Source organism: Mustelus asterias, chromosome 24 (genome assembly GCF_964213995.1).
Source record: "Mustelus asterias chromosome 24, sMusAst1.hap1.1, whole genome shotgun sequence".
Lineage (NCBI taxonomy): Eukaryota > Metazoa > Chordata > Chondrichthyes > Carcharhiniformes > Triakidae > Mustelus > Mustelus asterias.
In genome coordinates this window covers 2582224-2601831 of record NC_135824.1, presented here as the reverse complement: position 1 = coordinate 2601831, position 19608 = coordinate 2582224, and the positions used below count along the sequence as shown (strand labels likewise).

At 43.5% G+C, this 19608-nt stretch overlaps 1 protein-coding gene across 1 annotated transcript; it reads right to left on the bottom strand.

Moving 5' to 3' along the window:
* Window positions 1–1371: 1371 nt before the first annotated feature.
* Window positions 1372–9351, bottom strand: crybgx (crystallin beta gamma X). Its single transcript, XM_078241896.1, has 5 exons — window positions 9151–9351; window positions 8936–9057; window positions 3397–3532; window positions 2409–2548; window positions 1372–1504 (listed from the first exon to the last, which is right to left on the bottom strand). The coding sequence occupies exons 1-5, from the start codon at window positions 9349–9351 to the stop codon at window positions 1372–1374; spliced, it is 732 nt and encodes a 243-aa protein (XP_078098022.1).
* Between the last annotated feature and the right edge of the window lie 10257 nt (window positions 9352–19608).

The window sequence follows — 19608 nt, the reverse complement described above, 5'->3', positions numbered from 1 at the left end:
CACACACAAGTTGCTGAGCAAACATGTCTTTAAAATAATGTTTCACTCCTAAACGTGTTAAAGGAGGAGAGTGTATTTGATACTGAAAGTATCCGAGACTGAGTCGAGTCTGGATAGACATTTTGCTGTTTTGTTGAATTTTGGAATTGACTTAAACATTATTGTTCAGCTGGATGAGCGCCAATTTGTGTATTTTTGTTTAAAAAGCTGACGCGTTCAGTTACTGCAGCCTCCTGGCATGGGATTGTAATCATCATCTTCAGTGAACCACTATCAGAGTCCTTTGGATATTCTTCACAAAGCTGCTGAGACACTCCACACTTGCTTCTTCATTGATTTGTGTGACTGCAGTTATATTGCAGCTTGCAGATATATCGACAGGTGAATCTGTGGAGCCTCACTGGAAGTGTAGCATATACGTCAGTGCTCCAGGCCAGCAGAACAGCCGTGCAGATTTGTACAGTGACCCTCTGTGATTCAATCATTCCCTATGTTTTTACAGTGTAATTATTTTGCTTTTGGGCTCCCAGTGTAGTGGCCTATTCCACAGCCTGAGAGAGACAGGCCAAGTAGTGCCACTATGGAATTTATTTATGTTGTATCCACACCCACATGTGAAATGTCTTAATATATTATGGATTAATGACCACATTATAAAGATTTTTTTTTGTGTAGTGTTACCAATGCAGCAGGCTGTGAACCACCAGTAAATACATGAATGGTTTTAGGTTCTAATAGTCAAGATCTCAAGGTACTGCTCAAAGGAATTGTTAAGCTTTTGTCTGATAGTAAAACTGTGAATGTAGAAGTTTAATTGTCTGTTTTTTAAAAAAGGAACCTAATAAGATTGTGAGTCCTGTGACACCTTAGCCTGGCCAGTGAATCTTATTTAGTGAAAATAAGATATCGGCTGTGTTTTGTTTTCCATTTGATTTTGTTTCAAATCGAACCCATCAGTTGAAATGTGTGGCCAATAGTTAACACCAATGTGCAACATTCTGGCTGATGGGGCAAGAGCCAGTGGTGAGCTAAAGGGGGAACGCTCAAACAGAAATGAACCAACAAAGTGGTGATGCAGGGACAATGGATCTGTTTACGAGAGAGCTAGATACTGACTGCATCTTGTGACACTTCCCTCCTAAAAACATGACTAGGAAACTGAGAACAAAGTTGACGGAGGTTGTTCCCTCCACCCTTCCGGTGAGCACGCTCCGGATTACTTCATATTTGCAGTATTGTTATAAAATAAATACTTTGGGGCTTTGTGAAAAGTGTGGAAGATTATTGCAGCTAATAATTGCACTGCTACAAAGATGGCTAATAAAATTCTGATATTTTTATTGTGACAACAGTGGAAATTCGCTTCTTAACTCAGTGAAAACGTACACGTCGAATGGAGCCCAGATAAGCAGCAGTTGCTCCCCACTCGGTATAATTATTAAAGTCTCTCTTTTCCAAAACATAGTGAGGGCCCCGGTAATGTGCATCCTGGTAGGCTACCCAGCTATGATGAAAATGAAAAATAATAATGAAATAGGCACTGACCCAATAACTTCATGCTTATTTAAATTTGCTTCCTCCTCTTGATGCTCAATCTTTACTTAAAACATTATCTTTTCCAGAAATATATTCAGTGTATAATACTCCCATTTTTCAACCGTTGTAGAGAGGGGGATATGAGGAAATATTCTGTCAAAAATGTTCTTTGTGCCTTGTAGGTAGCTGCACTGTCCATACAGGTCAAGGATTCCCTTTCTGTGCTGAGATGGATGATCTCAGTTGAGGGTTTCAGTAAGTGGTTGCAAACCTCCTTCCCAGCCAGGCTGGGGGGGAGAGAGAGATATCAGCCAGGACTTCTGCTTCTGATCGTTATCCAGTGACTCCTGCAGTTGATGTAATCAGGCTCTGTTGTGAACACAGATAGCCCAGTGACAGTTTGGGGGCTTGTATGATGAATGGGCACAAGTGAGATCATGAAGGCACCAACTGAGTCCCAACATGAGTGTCTGGAACGAGCTGCCAGAGGCAGTAGTAGAGGCGGGTACAATTTTGTCTTTTAAAAAGCGTTTAGACTTACATGAGCAAGGTGGCTATCGAGGGATATGGGCCAAATGTGGGTAATTGGGACGAGCTTAGTCGTTAAAAACAGAAGGGCAGCATGGACAAGTTGGACCGAAGGGCCTGTTTCCATGCGGTAAACCTCTACGACTCTGTCAGCCGTACTTTCCTGAAGAATGGGAAAAAGTTGGGAATCTTCACTGTGCAAATGGTGTAAATAAAGTTTGAACTGCAGTGATAAATTATAAAAATGCTTCAACACTTTAACATTGAACAATAAAATGCTTCTCAAGTACAGTGAGCTGTATGGCCAGCCTGGCTCAGACTGCACTCTCACAGGGTATACTCACACTCCTCCAAGAACCTTGGCGGAAGCAAAGCGATTGAGGTTGAAGCGTGAAATGAGGTTTGAAATGTCTTCCTGGAGTTCCACCTTCCTTCCAGAAAAGCCAGGTTTTTCATACAGCCAGATTTTGGATGGAGAACGTTCCTTATTGGATTCAAGGCACAAAAACTTATCTCTTTAATATGTCAACGCTTGCAGTTTTTCTAATTCTTCGATTCTGATTTTTTTTTCTGTATTCCTGATTAATTAGATTTTTTTCCATCTGCTTTGTAAAACTTCCCAGTTTCACAGCAGCTCCTTGGATCGACCAAGACGGCTTTTGATATCACTAAAAGGCTGAGTGACATTGTGTTGTAATATTTCCTAATTCTTGAGAGTTCTTTCTGTTCATTCCGTTCCAAACAAAATTAAAGTTAATTTGTCACAATTGAGGCTTACTGCAATGAAGCTACTGTGAAATTCCCCTAGTCACCACGGCCCGGCGCCTGTTCGGGTCAATGCACCCTAACCAGCACGTCTTTCAGAATGTGGGAGGAAACCGGAGCACTCAGAGGAAACCCACGCAGACACGGGGAGAATGTGCAAACTCCACACAGACAGTGACCCAAGCCGGGAATCAAACCCGGGTCCCTGCACTGAAGCAGCAGTGCTAACCACTGTGCCGCCCCACTGTGCCTCTCTCATCTCTGTGTCTGATAACCTATCAGATAATTAACTTCCATTTGGTATCCCTCTTACCCAATACAGCAATGCTGAAGGGTGCATGGCGTGAGGTACTCTGGCCAGGAGCCTTTGTTCTGTAACGTGCCATCTGATAAAAGAAGCGATTTGTTTTTGATTACCACTTTTGGCTGCCTTCTGTGCTGTAAATTTTATGTTTCTATCTTTCTGGGTCTACCCTCTGCTCGGAGGATTTTTACTGAATAATGGCCTTGTCTATGGCTGGTAACTTACTGCATTGTGCAAGATTCTCAGATTTTGTTTAAACTTGCCTCTCTCACTGCTCTTACAGAGGAGATGTGATCTGATGTTCCGAGCCACTTGTCATAGTTGCTGTATTCTCGTTTCTCATACACGTCCCAGAGAAACTGGCGCCCACTGTAATTTTCACCCTCGTATCCGACCCAACTGTTAAAGACAAAGGAAAATAAAGAATTGCAACAGGTGTTAAAATCATTTGGGTCCGATAAATCAGCAGTAGAGGAGTAATAGTGGGAAATGATGTTGACATGGGCTCCATAGCAACCATCCAGACCAAAATATTACGAGGCTGCAAAGAATGGATTAAAAAATCAATTTCTCCCATGGAGAGGGAACTTTGGAGGGTGGGGAGGAGAGTGATGGTGTGGCTCAGTTGACACCACTCTCACCTTGGAAGCAGAAAGGTTATTCTAGAGGCTTGAGCACGTGATCTAGCCTAACACTAATGCAATACTGAGGGAGTGCAGCACAATCTTCCAGGTGGACGTTTGCACTAGAATCCTGTCTTCCCTCTTAAGATCTAATGAAGAGCAGAGAAGTTGCCCCAATGATCTGGTCAATATTTATTCTTTAACCAACATCACTAAAATATTGATATTCAACTTTCATAAGAACTAGGAGCAGGAGTAGGCCATCTGGCCCCTCGAGCCTGCTCTGCCATTCAATAAGATCATGGCTGATCTTTTCATGGACTCAGCTCCACTTACCCGCCCGCTCATCATAACCCTTAATTCCTTTACTGTTCAAAAATTTATCTATCCTTGCCTTAAAAAACATTCAATGAGGTAGCTTCAACTGCTTCACTGGGCAGGGAATTCCACAAATTCACAACCCTTTGTGTGAAGAAGTTCCTCCTCAACTCAGTCCTAAATCTGCTCCCCCTTATTTTGAGGCCATGCCCCCTAGTTCTAGTTTCACCTGCCAGTGGAAACAACTTCCCTGTTTCTATCTTATCTATTCCCTTCATAATCTTATATGTTTCTATCAGATCTCCCCTCATTCTTCTGAATTCCAATGAGTATAGCCCCAGTCTACTCAGTCTCTCCTCATAAGCCAACCTTCTCAACTCTGGAATCAACCTAGTGAATCTCCTCTGTACCCCTTCCAGTGCCAGTATATCCTTTCTCAAGTAAGGATACCAAAACTGTACACAGTACTCCAGGTGTGGCCTCACCAGCACCTTATACAGCTGCAACATAACCTCCCTGTTTTTAAACTCCATCCCTCTAGCAATGAAGGACAAAATTCCATTTGCCTTCTTAATCACCTGCAAACCAACATTTTGTGATTCATACCCAAGGACACCCAGGTCCCTCTGCATAGCAGCATGCTGCAATTTTTTACCATTTAAATAATAGTTCATTTTTCTGTTATTCATACCAAAATGGATGACCTCACATTTACCAACATTGTACTCCATCTGCCACTCCCTTGCCCACTCACTTAGACTATCTATATACCTTTGCACACTTCCCGCATCCTCTGCACAATTTGCTCTGCCACACATCTTAGTGTCATCTGCGAATTTTGGCACACTACACTTGGTCCCCAACTCCAAATCATCTATGTAAATTGTAAACAATTGCGGTCCCAACACTGATTCCCTGAGGCACACCACTAGTCACTGATCGCCAACCAGAAAAACACCCATTTACCCCCACTCTTTGCTTTCTGTTAAGACCATAAGACAAAGGAGCAGAATTAGGCCACTCGGCCCATCGAGTCTGTTCCACCATTCAATCATGGCTGATATTTTTCTCATCCCTATTCTCCTACCTTTTCCCCATAACCCCTGATCTCCTTCTTACTCAAGAACCTATCTATCTCTGTCTTAAAGACACTCAATGACCTGACCTCCACAGCTTTCTGCGGCAAAGAATTCCACAGATTCACCGCTCTCTGGCTGAAGAAATTCTTCCTCGTCTCTGTTTTAAAGGATCGTCCCTTTAGTCTGAGGTTGTGCCCTCTGGTTCTAGTTTTCCTACAAATGGAAACATCCTCTCCACGTCCACTCTATCCAGGCCTCGCACTATTCTATAAGTTTCAATAAGATATCCCCTCAACCTTCTAAACTCCCAACGAGTACAGACCCAGAATCCTCAACCGTTCCTCATGTGACAAGCCCTTCATTCCAGGGATCATTTTTGTGAACCTTCTCTGGACCCTTTCCACGGCCAACACGTCCTTGGGTACGGGGCCCAAAATTGCTCACAATACTCCAAATGGGAACTGACCAGAGCCTTAGCCTCAGAGATACATCCCTGCCCTTGGATTCTAGCCCTCTCGACATGGATGCTAACATTGCATTTGCCTTCCTAACTGCTGAATGAACCTGCACGTTAACGTTAAGAGAATCTTGAACAAGGAGTCCCAAATCCCTTTGTGCTTCTGATTTCCTAAGTATTTCCGGGCCAAACAGCTGCGTCCTTCCCTTCTTAAACAGCGGTGTTACATTAGCTACTTTCCAGTCCTCCTGGGACCCTCCCTGACTCCAGTGCTTCCTGAAAGATCACTACCTTTGCCTCCACAATTTCCTCAGCAAGCTCTTTTAGAACCCTGGCGTGTAGTCCATCCGATCCAGGTGATTTATCCACCTTCAGACATAACTCCCATCAGGGTCTTTTTACCTTTGCGATTCCTCAACTCTACCCACAGAGATTCTATGCCTTCTGATCCTATATTGCTTCTTGCTATTGATTTAACTTCATTCCTTACTAACAATGCAACCCTGCCTCCTTTGCCCATCTGCCTGTCCTTTCGATAGGACACATATCCTTGGGTATTTAGATCCCAGCCCTGATCCCCTTGCAGCTGCGTCTCTGTGATGCCCACAGCATCGTAGCAACCAATTTCAATGTGCGCAACAAGCTCATTTACCTTGTTCCATATACTGCGCACATTTAGGTCCAACACCCTCAGTCCTGCATTGACCACCTCCCTTCTCATACTTGTCACCATTTTTGCTCTGCCGGAGGTTATATTCCTGCCATCTTCTATACTCTTTGTTCTATTACGTGGTCTGGAAACTTTACTAACCTCTCCTGAGCCCTCGGCTCCTTTAACTAGTTGAAAGTCCTCATCATTATCCTGCACTTCTACCCTCTCCTTTAACTTTGATTTTCCAATTCTCCATACAACTGAACCCTCTCCCCCACTATTTAGTTTAAAGCTCTATCTACAGCCCTAGTTATCCGATTGCCAGGACTCTGGTCCCAGCACGAATCAGATGAAGACTGTCCCATCGGAACAGGTCCCATCTTCCCCAATACTGGTGCCAATATCCCATGAATTCAAACCCATTCCTCCCACACCAATCTTTGAGCCACGCATTTACCTCATTAATCTTACTGACCCTGTGCCAATTCGCTCGTGGCTCAGGTAGTAATCCAGAGATTATTACCTTTTTGGTTCTGCTTTTTAATTTAGCTCCTAGTTCATACTCCCTTAGCAGAACCTTTGTTCCTGTTCTACCTATATCGTTGATACCTACGTGGACCAAGACAACTGGATCTTTACCCTCCCACTCCAAGTTCTTCTGCAGCCCAGATGAGATGTCCCGAACCTGAGCACCAGGCAAACACAACCTTCAGGATTCTCGATCCTGGTCACTGAGAACAGCCCCTAACTATACTATCCCCAATTATGACTACATTTCTTTTTTCACCCCCCCCCCCCCCCCCCCCCCCCCCGCCCCACTTGTTAGTTAACCAATCCTCCATCCATGCTAATACATTATCCATAACACCGTGCACCTTTATCTTATGCAACAGCATAGAATCCCTACAGTGCAGGAAGAGGCCATTCGGCCCATTGTGTCTGCACCGACCACAATCCCACCCAGGTCCGAACCCCATAACCCCATGCATTTACCCAGCTAGTCCCCCTGACACTAAGGGGCAATTTAGCATAGCCAATCCACCTAACCCGCACATTTTTAGACAGTGAGAGGAAACCGGAGCACCTGGAGGAAACCCATGCAGACACGGGGAGAATGTGCAGACTCCGCACAGTCACTCAAGCCGGGAATCACAAACTTCTTGTTGTTTGTGAAAGTTATGTTGCGCAAATTGGCAGTCACGTTGGCCGTGCTGCAACAGTGATTGTGCTTCTAATATATTCCATTGGTTGTAAAGAAGTTTGGGATTTCCTGATCTTTTATGCCTAACTTTGGGATTTCCTGAGGACATGGAAGGTGCTTTCTGAATGACAGCTCTCAATCTGTGTTGATAGTACACCCACATTAATCTTCTGTTAGCACAAGAAGGTCATTCAGAGACCTTGCAATGTAGTAGAGTGATTTTTTCCATAGGAGCTTTGTCTTTGAACAGTTTTTCTCCCGTTCCATCCTCTCCAAGGTGGTGTCGAGCTAATCTAGGCCGAGCCCAATCTTGTCTTAAAAGAAATCCACTTTTTCAAAATTAGCTCAGGATCTGAGTGTTGCTGGCAAGCTGGCATTGCCCATCCATAGTTACACTTGTTTCAGGATTGTTACCCAGTAATGATGATGGATTGGTTAATACATGTTGATGTCAGGATGATATGTGTGACTCCGAGGGGAACATGGAGGTGATGGTGTCCTTCTAGATGGGGGAAGGTTACTTGCTGTCAATTCACCAATGTTTCTCCAACAGCACTTCATGTAGATTGAATATGGGAGTCAGGTGAAAAAATGAACTTGAGATAGATGATCAGCCATGATCTAATTGGCCAATTCCCAATGTAACAATCCAATCACCGCGGCAGCAGCGAATTAGCTAAACTCAACAAAGACCAGGGGTTGTCCTTGGGTCATTGTGGTTGTACAGATTAAGACCAGTTTCCTCCCACAGTCTGGTTTCTTCCCACAGTCCAAAGATATGCGGGTTAGGTTGATTGGCCATGCAGCATTGCCCCTTAGTGTTCTGGGACGTGTAGGTTAGAGGGATTAGGGGTTAGTAGGGTAAATGTGTGGGGTAGTGGGGGTAAGGTCTAGGTGGGATTGTTGTCGGTGCCGTCTTGATGGGCCGAATGGCCTCCTTCTGCACTGTAGGGTTTCTATGATTCTACGATTCTATGATTTCCTTGTGGGCTATATGCATCCAAATATTGGGAGAGCTTTCAAGCTTCTGAAACTGAAGGAGTTTTGTGACTTAATGGAGGCAAGCGCTAGCCCCTTTTACATACTGCTCAATATGTTTTGTGTATAATATTGGCCGTGGTAAAGAGCATCAGACATGAATGAAAAACAGTTCCCGACTCACAATCACTTCTGTGCTATGGGGCTTCCCAGCACAGTCGGATGGTGCAGGGAGTGAATCCCACTCCAGTCAGTCCCAGTAAATGGAAACCGGAGCTCCAGTTCTCAATTCTGCATCCAGTTGGACATGTGTGTCTGGTTAGTGTGGGTGTCTCTCCACTCCCTCCACAGGACTGACCACCGCCAGCTACTATGAGAAGGGTTATGGCCAGTGAGTGTTCCTGTCACTGTTAATCCGCCTTCCAACAATTCACATTGTTCTCCAAGGGGCGGGAATAAAAATACATCCAACAGTTTAACTTTCAGCTACTTACGCCCCACTCTCCACTTGCACAGAATTGCATCTCTCAGGGAAGTTACATTCTGCCAGATTTGGACAGTCACTGGTAACTGCCAAGCGCCTTCCAGTGAAGTTTCTTTGTTCATATAGGGTCACCTGAGACAGATCATAAAGATTGGCACATCAGTGATCACACACAATGTTCAGCAAGGTGGAAATCCTGTTAAGAACTGCCTAGTTTATACTTACACAGCCACCAGACCCATAGAAAGCACGTTGGAGTACGGACCCCAGCTTGCTGCGGGGGGGTAAGACAGTGACAGTCAGTAAAACCTTTGTATCTATCAGAATATTAACAGCAGTATATGGGCAACACACACAAACACACACACACACACACTGACACTCACTGACACACGCACTGACACACACACACAGATACACTGACATACACACACTGACACACACACACTGACACACATACACACACACACTGACACACACACACACACACTGACACATACACTGACACACCAACACTGACACACACACACACTGGCACACATACACATAGATACACTGACATACACACACTGACACACACACACACTGACACACATACACACACACACACACACACTGACACATACACTGACACACCAACACTGACACACATACACACACTGGCACACACACACATACACTGACACACATACACACACACACTGACACATATACACACACACTGACACACATACACACACTGGCACACACACACTGACACACACACACACTGACACATATACACACACACACTGACACACACACACACTGGCACACACACACTGGCACACACACACACTGACACATACACACACTGGCACACACACACTGACACACACACACACTGACACACACACACTGACACATACACACATACACTGACACACACACTGACACACACACTGACACATACACTGACACACATACATTGACACACACACATACACACACACACACTGACACACACATACACTGACACATACACTGACACACACACACATACACACTGACACACACACATACACACACACACACTGACACACACATACACTGACACATACACTGACACACACACACATACACACAGACACACTGACACACACACACAGGCTGTGTTATAGATTCAGAACAAAAAGGCCAGTCACTTAGTTGGGTTTGTTTATGCCCTGAGGTTGAATCAGATGAGTAACATTTCTGACCAAACAAGAATTAAACTCTTAAGATAAAAACAAATTAAACTCTGAGTGTTCGGAACCTGTTTCTCAACAATGGTTAGAGATTGTTACCTTAAAGAGATATAACACATAAGAATACATCGTGCATTACATGTTATAATTTGGCATGTCAGCTACGACTCTCACCAACTTTTACAGATGCCCCATAGAAAGCATTCTTTCTGGTTGTATCACAGCTTGGTCTGGGCTCCTGCTCTGCCCAAGACCTAAAGGAACTACAAAAGGTTATGAATGTAGCCCAATCCATCACGCAAACCAGCCTCCCATCCATTGACTCTGTCTACACTTCCCGCTGCCTCAGCAAAGCAGCCAGCATAATTAAGGACCTCACGAACCCCGGACATTCTCTCTTCCACTTTCTTCCGTCAGGAAAAAGATACAAAAGTCTGAGGTCACGTACCAACCGACTCAAGAACAGCTTTTTCCCTGCTGCTGTCAGACTTTTGAATGGACCTACCTCGCATTAAGTTGATCTTTCTCTGCACCCTAGCTATGACTGTAACAGTACTTTCTGCACTCTCTCCTTTCCTTTTCTATGAACGGTATGCTCTGTCTTGTATAGCGCACAAGAAACAATACTTTTCGCTGCATGTTAATACATGTGAAAATAATTTAAAAATCAAAGTAATTCAGTATATATCATCTAATTTACATCAGCAACTATTCCACTAATGATATCTGAGTACTGCTCCATCAGAGTGCACTCACGTTACCCCCCAGTCTTGTTGCAGCAGTAAAGGGAGTTTCAAATGCAATCTTCGGTTCCAAGCTGAAACATTGCAATCGGGGATGTTGCCTAATCCAACACCAGTTAGGCTGTCCTGACCTGACGTTGCAATTGCAGCACTTGGAGAAAGCAGACTTACTGAGTTTTAAGAGGTTTTGCAGCTTTTCAGCACATCTCAAGTTTAGCAAGAGGAATTTGATTTTGATTTGATTTGATTTATTATTGTCACATATAGTAACATGATGTGGAGATGCCGGCGTTGGACTGAGGTAAACACAGTAAGAAGTCTCACAACACCAGGTTAAAGTCCAACTGGTTTATTTGGTTGTACAAAAGCTAGTGGCTTTTGCTACTAAATAATCCTGTTGGACTTTAACCTGATATTGTGAGACATATATTAACATAAAGTGAAAAGTATTGTTTTTTGCGCGCTATGCAGACAAAACATACCGTTCATAGAGAAGGAAACGAGAGAGTGCAGAATGTAGTGTTGCAGTCATAGCTAGGGTGTAGAGAAAGATCAACTTAATGCAAGGTAAGCCCATTCAAAAGTCTGACAGCAGCAGGGAAGAAGCTGTTCTTGAGTCGGTTGGTACGAGACCTCAGACTTTTGTATCTTTTTCCCGAAGGGAGAAGGTGGAAGAGGGAATGTCCAGGGTGCATGGGGTCCTTAATTATGCTGACTGCTTTGTCGAGGCAGCGGGAAGTGTAGACAGAGTCAATGGATGGGAGGCTGGTTTGCGTGATGGATTGGGCCACACTCACGACCTTTTGTAGTTCCTTGTGGTCTTGGGCAGAGCAAAAGCCATACCAAGCTGTGATACAACCAGAAAGAATGCTTTCTATGGTGCATCTGTAAAAGTTGGTGAGAGGCGTAGCTGACATGCCAAATTTACTTTGTCTTCTGAGCAAGTAAGAGGCGTTGGTGGGGCTTTCTTAACTATAGTGTCGGCATGGGGGGACCAGGACAGATTGTTGGTGATCTGGGCACCTAAAAACCTGAAGCTCTCGACCCTTTCTGATTCGTCCCCATTGATGTAGACAGGGACATGTTCTCCTTTATGCTTCCTGAAGTCAATGACTATCTCCTTCATTTTGTTGACATTGAGGGAGAGATTATTGTTGCCGCACCAGTTCACCAGATTCTCTATCTCATTCTTGTACTCTGTCTCATCATTATTTGAGATCCGACCCACTACAGTGGTGTCATCAACAAACTTGAAAATTGAATTGAAGGGGAATTTGGCCGCACAGTCATAGGTGTATACGGAGTATGGCAGGGGGCTGAGAACACAGCCTTGTGTTCTCAGGAAAATACATTCTGAATGAAATGATTCAATACGGCTCTCATCAAACAATCTCCAATAAATAAGGCCGGCAGAAGTTGACCAGTGGGTGTATATGTCAGTGAGAAAGCAAGCTGCCAACTTCTTTTATTCATTTACGGCATGTGGGCGTCGCTGGCTGGGCCAGCATTTATTGCCCATCCCTAACTGCCCTCCATTTTCAGAGGGCATTTAAGTTCCAACCACATTGCTGTGGGTCTGGAGTCTCATGTAGGCCAGAGTGGGTAATGATAACAGATTCCCTTCCCTGTAGGACATTAGTGAACTAGATGGGATTTTACAACAATTGACAATGGTTTTCTGGTCATCGTTAGACTTTTAATCCTAGATTTTTTTTATAAGAACACAAGAACTAGGAGCAGGAATAGGCCATTTGGCCCCTCGAGCTTGCTCCATCATTCAATAAGATCATGGCTGATCTTTTCGTGGACTCCACTTACCCGTTCGCTCACCATAATCCTTAATTCCTTTACTGTTCAAAAATCTATCTATCCTTGCCTTAAAAACATTCAACGAGGTAGCCTCAACTGCTTCACTGGGCAGGGAATTCCACAGATTCACCATCCTTTGGGTGAAGAAGTTCTTCCTCAACTCAGTCCCAAATCTGCTCCCCCTTATTTTGAGGCCATGCCCTCTAATTCTAGTTTCACCCGCCAGTGGAAACAACCTCCCTGCTTCTTTTTTTAACTACTCCCTTCATAATTCTATATGTTTCTATAAGATCCCCCTTAATTCTTCTAAATTCCAATGAGTATAGCCCCAGTCTACTCAGTCTCTCTTCACAAACCATCCCTCTCAATTCTAGAATCAACCTAGTGAATCTCCTCTGCACCCCCTCCACTGCCAGTATATCCTTTCTCAAGTAAGGAGACCAAAACTGTACACAGTACTCCAGGTGTGGCCTCACCAGCACCTTATACAGCTGCAACATAGCCTCCCTGTTTTTAAACTCCATCCCTCTAGCAAAGAAGGACAAAATTCCATTTGTCTTCTTAATTACCTGCTGCACCTGCAAACCAACCTTTTGTGGTTCATGCACAAGGACACCCAGGTCCCTCTGCACAGCAGCATGCTGCAATTTTTTACCATTTAAATAATAGTCCATTTTGCTGTTATTCCTACCAAAATGGATGACCTCACATTTACCAACATTGTACTCCATCTGCCAGACCCTCGCCCACTCACTTAGACTATCTACATCCCTTTGCAGATGTTCAGTGTCGTCTGCACACTTTGTCACCTGCGAACTTTGACACACTACACTTGGTCCCGAACTCCAAATCATCTATGTAAATTGTAAACAATTGCGGTCCCAACACTGATCCCTGAGGCACACCACTAGTCACTGATCGCCAACCAGAAAAACACCCATTTACCCCCACTCTTTGCTTTCTGTTAGTTAACCAATCCTCTATCCATGCTAATACATTACCCGTAACACGGTGCACCTTTATTTTATGCAGCAGCTGTTGGTGCAGCACCTTGTCAAACGCCTTCTGGAAATCCAGATACATCACATCCACTGGTTGGTTCCCTGTTGTCCACTGCACTCATAATGTCCTCAAATAATTCCAATAAATTAGTTAAACATGACCTGCCTTTCATGAACCCATGCTGCGTCTTACCAATGGGACAATTTTTTTTTCTAGATTTCTCACTACTTCTTCCTTGATGAGAGATTCAAGCATTTTCCCCACTACAGAGGTTAAGCTAACCGGCCTATAGTTACCTGCCTTTTGTCTACCTCCTTTTTTAAACAGTGGCGTCACATTTGCTATTTTCCAATCTGCGGGAACCACCCTAGAGTCCAGCGAATTTTGGTAAATTACCACGAGTGCATTTGCTATTTCCCCCGCTATCTCTTTCAGTACCCTGGGATGCATTCCATCAGGACCAGGAGACTTGTCTACCTTTAGCCCCATTAGCTTGCCCAACACTGCTTCTTTAGTGATAACGATCGTTTCTAGGTCCTCACCTGCCATAGTCTTCCTGTCATCAATCTTTGACATGTTATTTGTGTCTCCCACTGTTATTGAATTCAAATCCCACCATCTGCCATGGTGGGATTTGAACCCGGATCTTGCCATGGGTCTCTGGATTACTAGTCCAGTGACAATGCCACTACACCACTGCCTCCCCAAAGTTCAAAACAATGCAAATAAAAAACGGCAGTCATCAACAATTACCAATATAACAAAATCAGAAAATGCTGGAAAATCTCAGCAGGTGTGACAACACCTGTGGAGAGAGAATAGAGCCAACGTTTCGAGTCTGGATGACCCTTCGTCAGAGCTATGTCATGATTATGATAAAGGTAGTTAATATCCTCCGCTAAATTGAGGATTTAATATTAAAAATAGAATTTGTAACAAAAACATTAAAAGTAAAGAAAATATTTACTCCTACAATATCAATATAGCATTTAACATTTGGGGAACATTATTTTGCCTTAGACTGTGTATATAAATGTTGGTATCTATGAGGATTCCTACAGCTTCCCAAACCCAGCAGTGTTAACTGGAAACTCAAACTAGGAGGCCACGGGTCCCAACCTACAGCGAGCCTATAAATTAATGAAACTGGCTAATCACAAAACGTCCCGAGACTTGGTCATAGAGTCATAGAGGATTACAGCATGGAAACAGGCCCTTCGGCCCAACTTGTCCATGCCGCCTTTTTTTTTTAAACCCCGAAGCTCATCCCAATTGCCCACATTTGGCCCATATCCCTCTAAACCCATCTTGCCCATGTAACTGTCTGAACGCTTTTTAAAAGACAAAATTGTACCCGCCTCTACTACTACCTCTGGCAGCTTGTTCCAGACACTCACCACCCTCTGTGTGAAAAAATTGCCCTTCTGGACCCTTTTGTATCTCTCCCCTCTCACCTTAAACCTATGCCCTCTGGTTTTAGACCCCCCTACTTTTGGGAAAAGATATTGACTATCTATCTGATCTATGCCCCTCATTATTTTATAGACCTCTATAAGATCACCCCTCAGCCTTCTACGCTCCAGAGAAAAAAGTCCCGGTCTATCCAGCCTCTCCTAGTAACTCATGAGAAGTTCAGCCCATCCCCCACTTACAGTCATAGAGTCATAGAGGTTTACAGCATGGAAACAGGCCCTTCGGCCCAACTTGTTCATGCTGCCCTTTTTTTTAAACCACTAAGCTAGTCCCAATTGCCCGCATTTGGCCCATATCCCTCTATACCCATCGTACCCATGTAACTATCTAAATGCTTTTTAAAAGACAAAATTGTACCTGCCTCTACTACTACCTCTGGCAGCTTGTTCCAGATAGTCACCACCCTCTGTGTGAAACAATTGCCCCTCTGGACACTTTTGTATCTCTCCCCTCTCACCTTAAACGTATGCCCTCTAGTTTTAGACTCCCCTACTTTTGGGAAAAGATATTGACTATCTATCTGATCTGTGCCCCTCATTATTTTACAGACCTCTATAAGGTCACCCCGCAGCCTCCTACGCTCCAGAGAAAAAAGTCCCAGTCTATTCAGCCTCTCCTTATAACTCAATCCATCAAGTCCCGGTAGCATCCTAGTAAATCTCTTCTGCACTCTTTCTAGTTTAATAATATCCTTTGTAATGATAAAAATATTGGTTCAAATGAAAAATCCAAAGGAGACAATTAGCAGCAGTTATGACATTATGAACTTTTGTATAAAATAAACCCCACCAGCTGGGCGCAAAGCACCAAAGCAGAGTCCCAGAATTATTACAGCGCAGAAGAATACCATTCAGCCCATCGTGTCTGCACCAGCTCTCCAAAAGAGCATCGCGACTTACAACCCTTTTCCCCGTACCCCTGCACATTGTTTCTATTCAAATCATCATCTAACGCCCTCTTTAATGCCTCAATTGAACCTGCCTCCACCACATTGCCAGGCAAAACATTCCAGACAGCAAACCACTCGCTATGTGAAAAAGATTTTTCTCAATCCTGGATTATTAAGAACCGAGTGTCTTTGACAAGTATTTATCCCTCAGTCAACACATTCCCCTGGACGAATATAAAGAAATGCGATTGGACATATCTTTTCCAATCTCACACATCCCCACGGCCCCAACATTAGCCTGAGGGCCTCAAACCAAAACAGAAAACGCCACAGTAGTTGTCACTTTAACTCTGCTTTGTGTGACCGGAGGTGAACACTTCAAGAGACAGACCTCAGATCAAACTCCTGTGTACAAGGAGCAGAACTGGTGGAGAATGGTGAGATCCGACTAGAACAAAATTGGTTCAAAAAACATCCAGAGTCATAAACTCATAGAGGTTTACAGCATGGAAACAGGCCCTTCGGCCCAACTCATCCATGCTGCCCTTTTTTTTTAAACCACTAAGCTAGTCCCAATTGCCTGTGTTTGGCCCATATCCCTCGATACCCATCTTATCCATGTAACACTCTAAAGGCTTTTAAAAATACAAAATTGTACCCGCCTCTGCTACTGCCTCTGACAGCTCGTTCCAGACACTCACCACCCTCTGTGTGAAAAAGGCTGTCAACAGGCCCATCATTTCCGTGAGATTGTGAAGAATGGGATTAATTTACCCCCAACCAATCCGAGTGCAAAACCACAGGCTTTGTTTTACTCAGTGAGAAGTGGAACTGAACTTGTTCAAAGCTCCCATTCAATAGCAACATCCAACCGCCTCACCGTCTACCAGGACAAAACCGCGTGTCCAAGGAGAAAGTGGCACCTTGATTTTCCAAATGGAAATGTGAGCCTGCCGAAGGGGAACCATTTCCACCCAGACACAATCCTACCTGATCTGTTCTGCTGCTTAGGGGGTTTAAGTGAAGATATTGATTCTGGCCCTATGGTGCAGGCAAGGGACAGATTAAATACACAGCTACGTCAATGGGCGGATACTATGGACCAGTGTAGATTGTTCTTGCAACTATCCCGAATCTATTGAATGGTTAAAACCGCTACAAATGCTAAAGACCATTTTCCCTCCATCCGATTGGCGAGAGAGAGAGTAACAATACGTTATAATTTTACAATAAGGTCTAACTTTGCTGCGAGAATAGTATTTCTCTATAAAGTGGAAACTTATTTTTCGGAAAAATCTAAAATGGTAATAACTAAATTTACAAATTGTTGAAATATATAAATCCTGTTTAAGTTCGCTGGGGTCAGGCTTTGTCTGTGATTGTCACTGTAGCAATTATCCACATTTCTGGTGTATTTCTGCTATTCATTGCCCTCCTGCCTCACCAGGTATTCGCTTACACTCGGAACTATTCCAATCAAATACGAGAGAGCTCGGTCCCTTCTCATTGTAAGGTAATGTCATCAAAAAAAAACAGATGAGTTGCCGGTTCAAATACAGCAAAAAAGTTTGCTTACCTCGGGAAACTCACTCTGTACAAAGAGATGTGTGTGGATAAGCTAAATTTGGTAATGCATCACTGAGTTCCAAAGGGAGTTGCTCTCTGTTCAGAGGTAATGAATGATGTGCTGGATTGTTCTTCAAAGTGTTGCTAGATTTGGGGCTGTGTGGGGCTGCAGGCTATTTTGGATTTGTTGGATTCATTCTGCGGACGCCCTGCATCGCCTGTAGCTCGTGTTCTCTCTCCAGACTAGACAAATGAAGAAAGGTTAGCAGGTAAGATACATTCCAGAGCAGCTATAGGTCATTCAGGAGATAACCTGTCCTCCAAAGATTCCATTTGCCAAACCTGACAATTTTTGGTTGTGCATGTGACTGTTTAATCATGGAAATCCGATATTTTATATTTCACCAGGAAACTGAGGAGACAGGATTAGAGAAATAAAAATAAAGTACTGCCCATGTTGGAAATCTGAAATAAAAACAGAAAATGCTGGATAAATTCAGCAGGTCTGGTAGCATCTGTGGAGAGAGGAACAGAGTTAATGTTGAGTCCGTGAATTTTCTACAGAATTAAAGAGAGGGAGAATTTTTATTTATTTATTAGAGTCACAAGTAGGATTAACACTGCAATGAAGTTACTGTGAACACCCCCTCATCGCCACACTCCGGCACCCGTTTGGGTACACTGAGGGAGAGTTTAGCATGGCCAATGCATCTAACCGGCACGTCTTTCGGACTGTGGGAGGAAACTGGAGCACCCGGAGGAAACCCACGCAGACACGGGGAGAACGTGCAGACTCCACACAGACAGTGACCCAAGGTGGGAATCAAACCCAGGTCCCTGGCGCTGAGAGGCAGCAGTGCCAACCACTGGGTTTTATACTGTTTAAGGAGGATAGGGAAGGTTTATTTAAAACTAATTATTTAAAATTAATAAACAATATTTAATTGATAGCTGAGATGCAACCTGATAACTGTTTGAAATGTAAGGGAACTTAAAACTTAAAGTGCAGTAGGGAATGCTGTGTGTCGTAAATTTCTATATTTAATATCTGGATGCATCAATATTTCAACATTTATTTTCCCAAATTTTGTATGAAATTGAAACGGATGTATGAACTGTAATTTTAACCTGTTTTTTGTATATGGAGAAATATCAGAAAGTGCTATTTGTACCACACAAAAAAAATCACCCAACGCTGTCATTCTGTGAGCCTTTTAACTGTCCGGTGTAAATATTCTCCAACAATCACCTGGAAATCCATTACACAAGAAAAATGGAGCAAAACGTCAAGAGAAAGTTGGATGTTGTTATGGAGAAACTATTCTGGTTTTCTGGGTAGGACAGAATTAGGCTGAGTCCTTGGCATTCATTGAATTGATCCCTCGTGTATTTACCTGGATGGGGGGTGACCGTTTTAAAGAGAACACAAAATAAAATGACTATTTATAGATAAAGATAGAAAAGTACATTTTCGATATCTGCTCTAATTGTTGAACATTGTGATGGTTAATAACCAGTGCTGGCTCCTGTTTGAATTAAATTTACACAAGACAGAAGCAGACTACCTGGGCCAACTGGTCCCTGTTATCCTCCACCAAAGACTCTTTCCCCTCACCCAACTCTCCCTGACAGCCCCATCCCTCCATCTAATCTCATAAACAAATCCTTCTAAATCCCTTTACTTCACATGTGTTTATCCAGCTTCCCCTTTGATGCATCTAATTTATTCCCTCAGCCATTCCTTATGGTAGCAAGTTCTATATTCTACATTCTCACCACTCTGAGTCAATAAGTCTTTCCTAAATTCCCTTTTGGATTTATTAGCAACTTTCCTATATTTACAGTGCTTGCTTTTGGTTTCCTTCACAAGTGGAAATATCTTCTCTGCAATTACCCCATCAAACCCATTAATAATTTAAAGACCTCAACGAGGTCCTTTCTAAAGGGAAGAGCCGCGATTTGTTCAATCTGACTT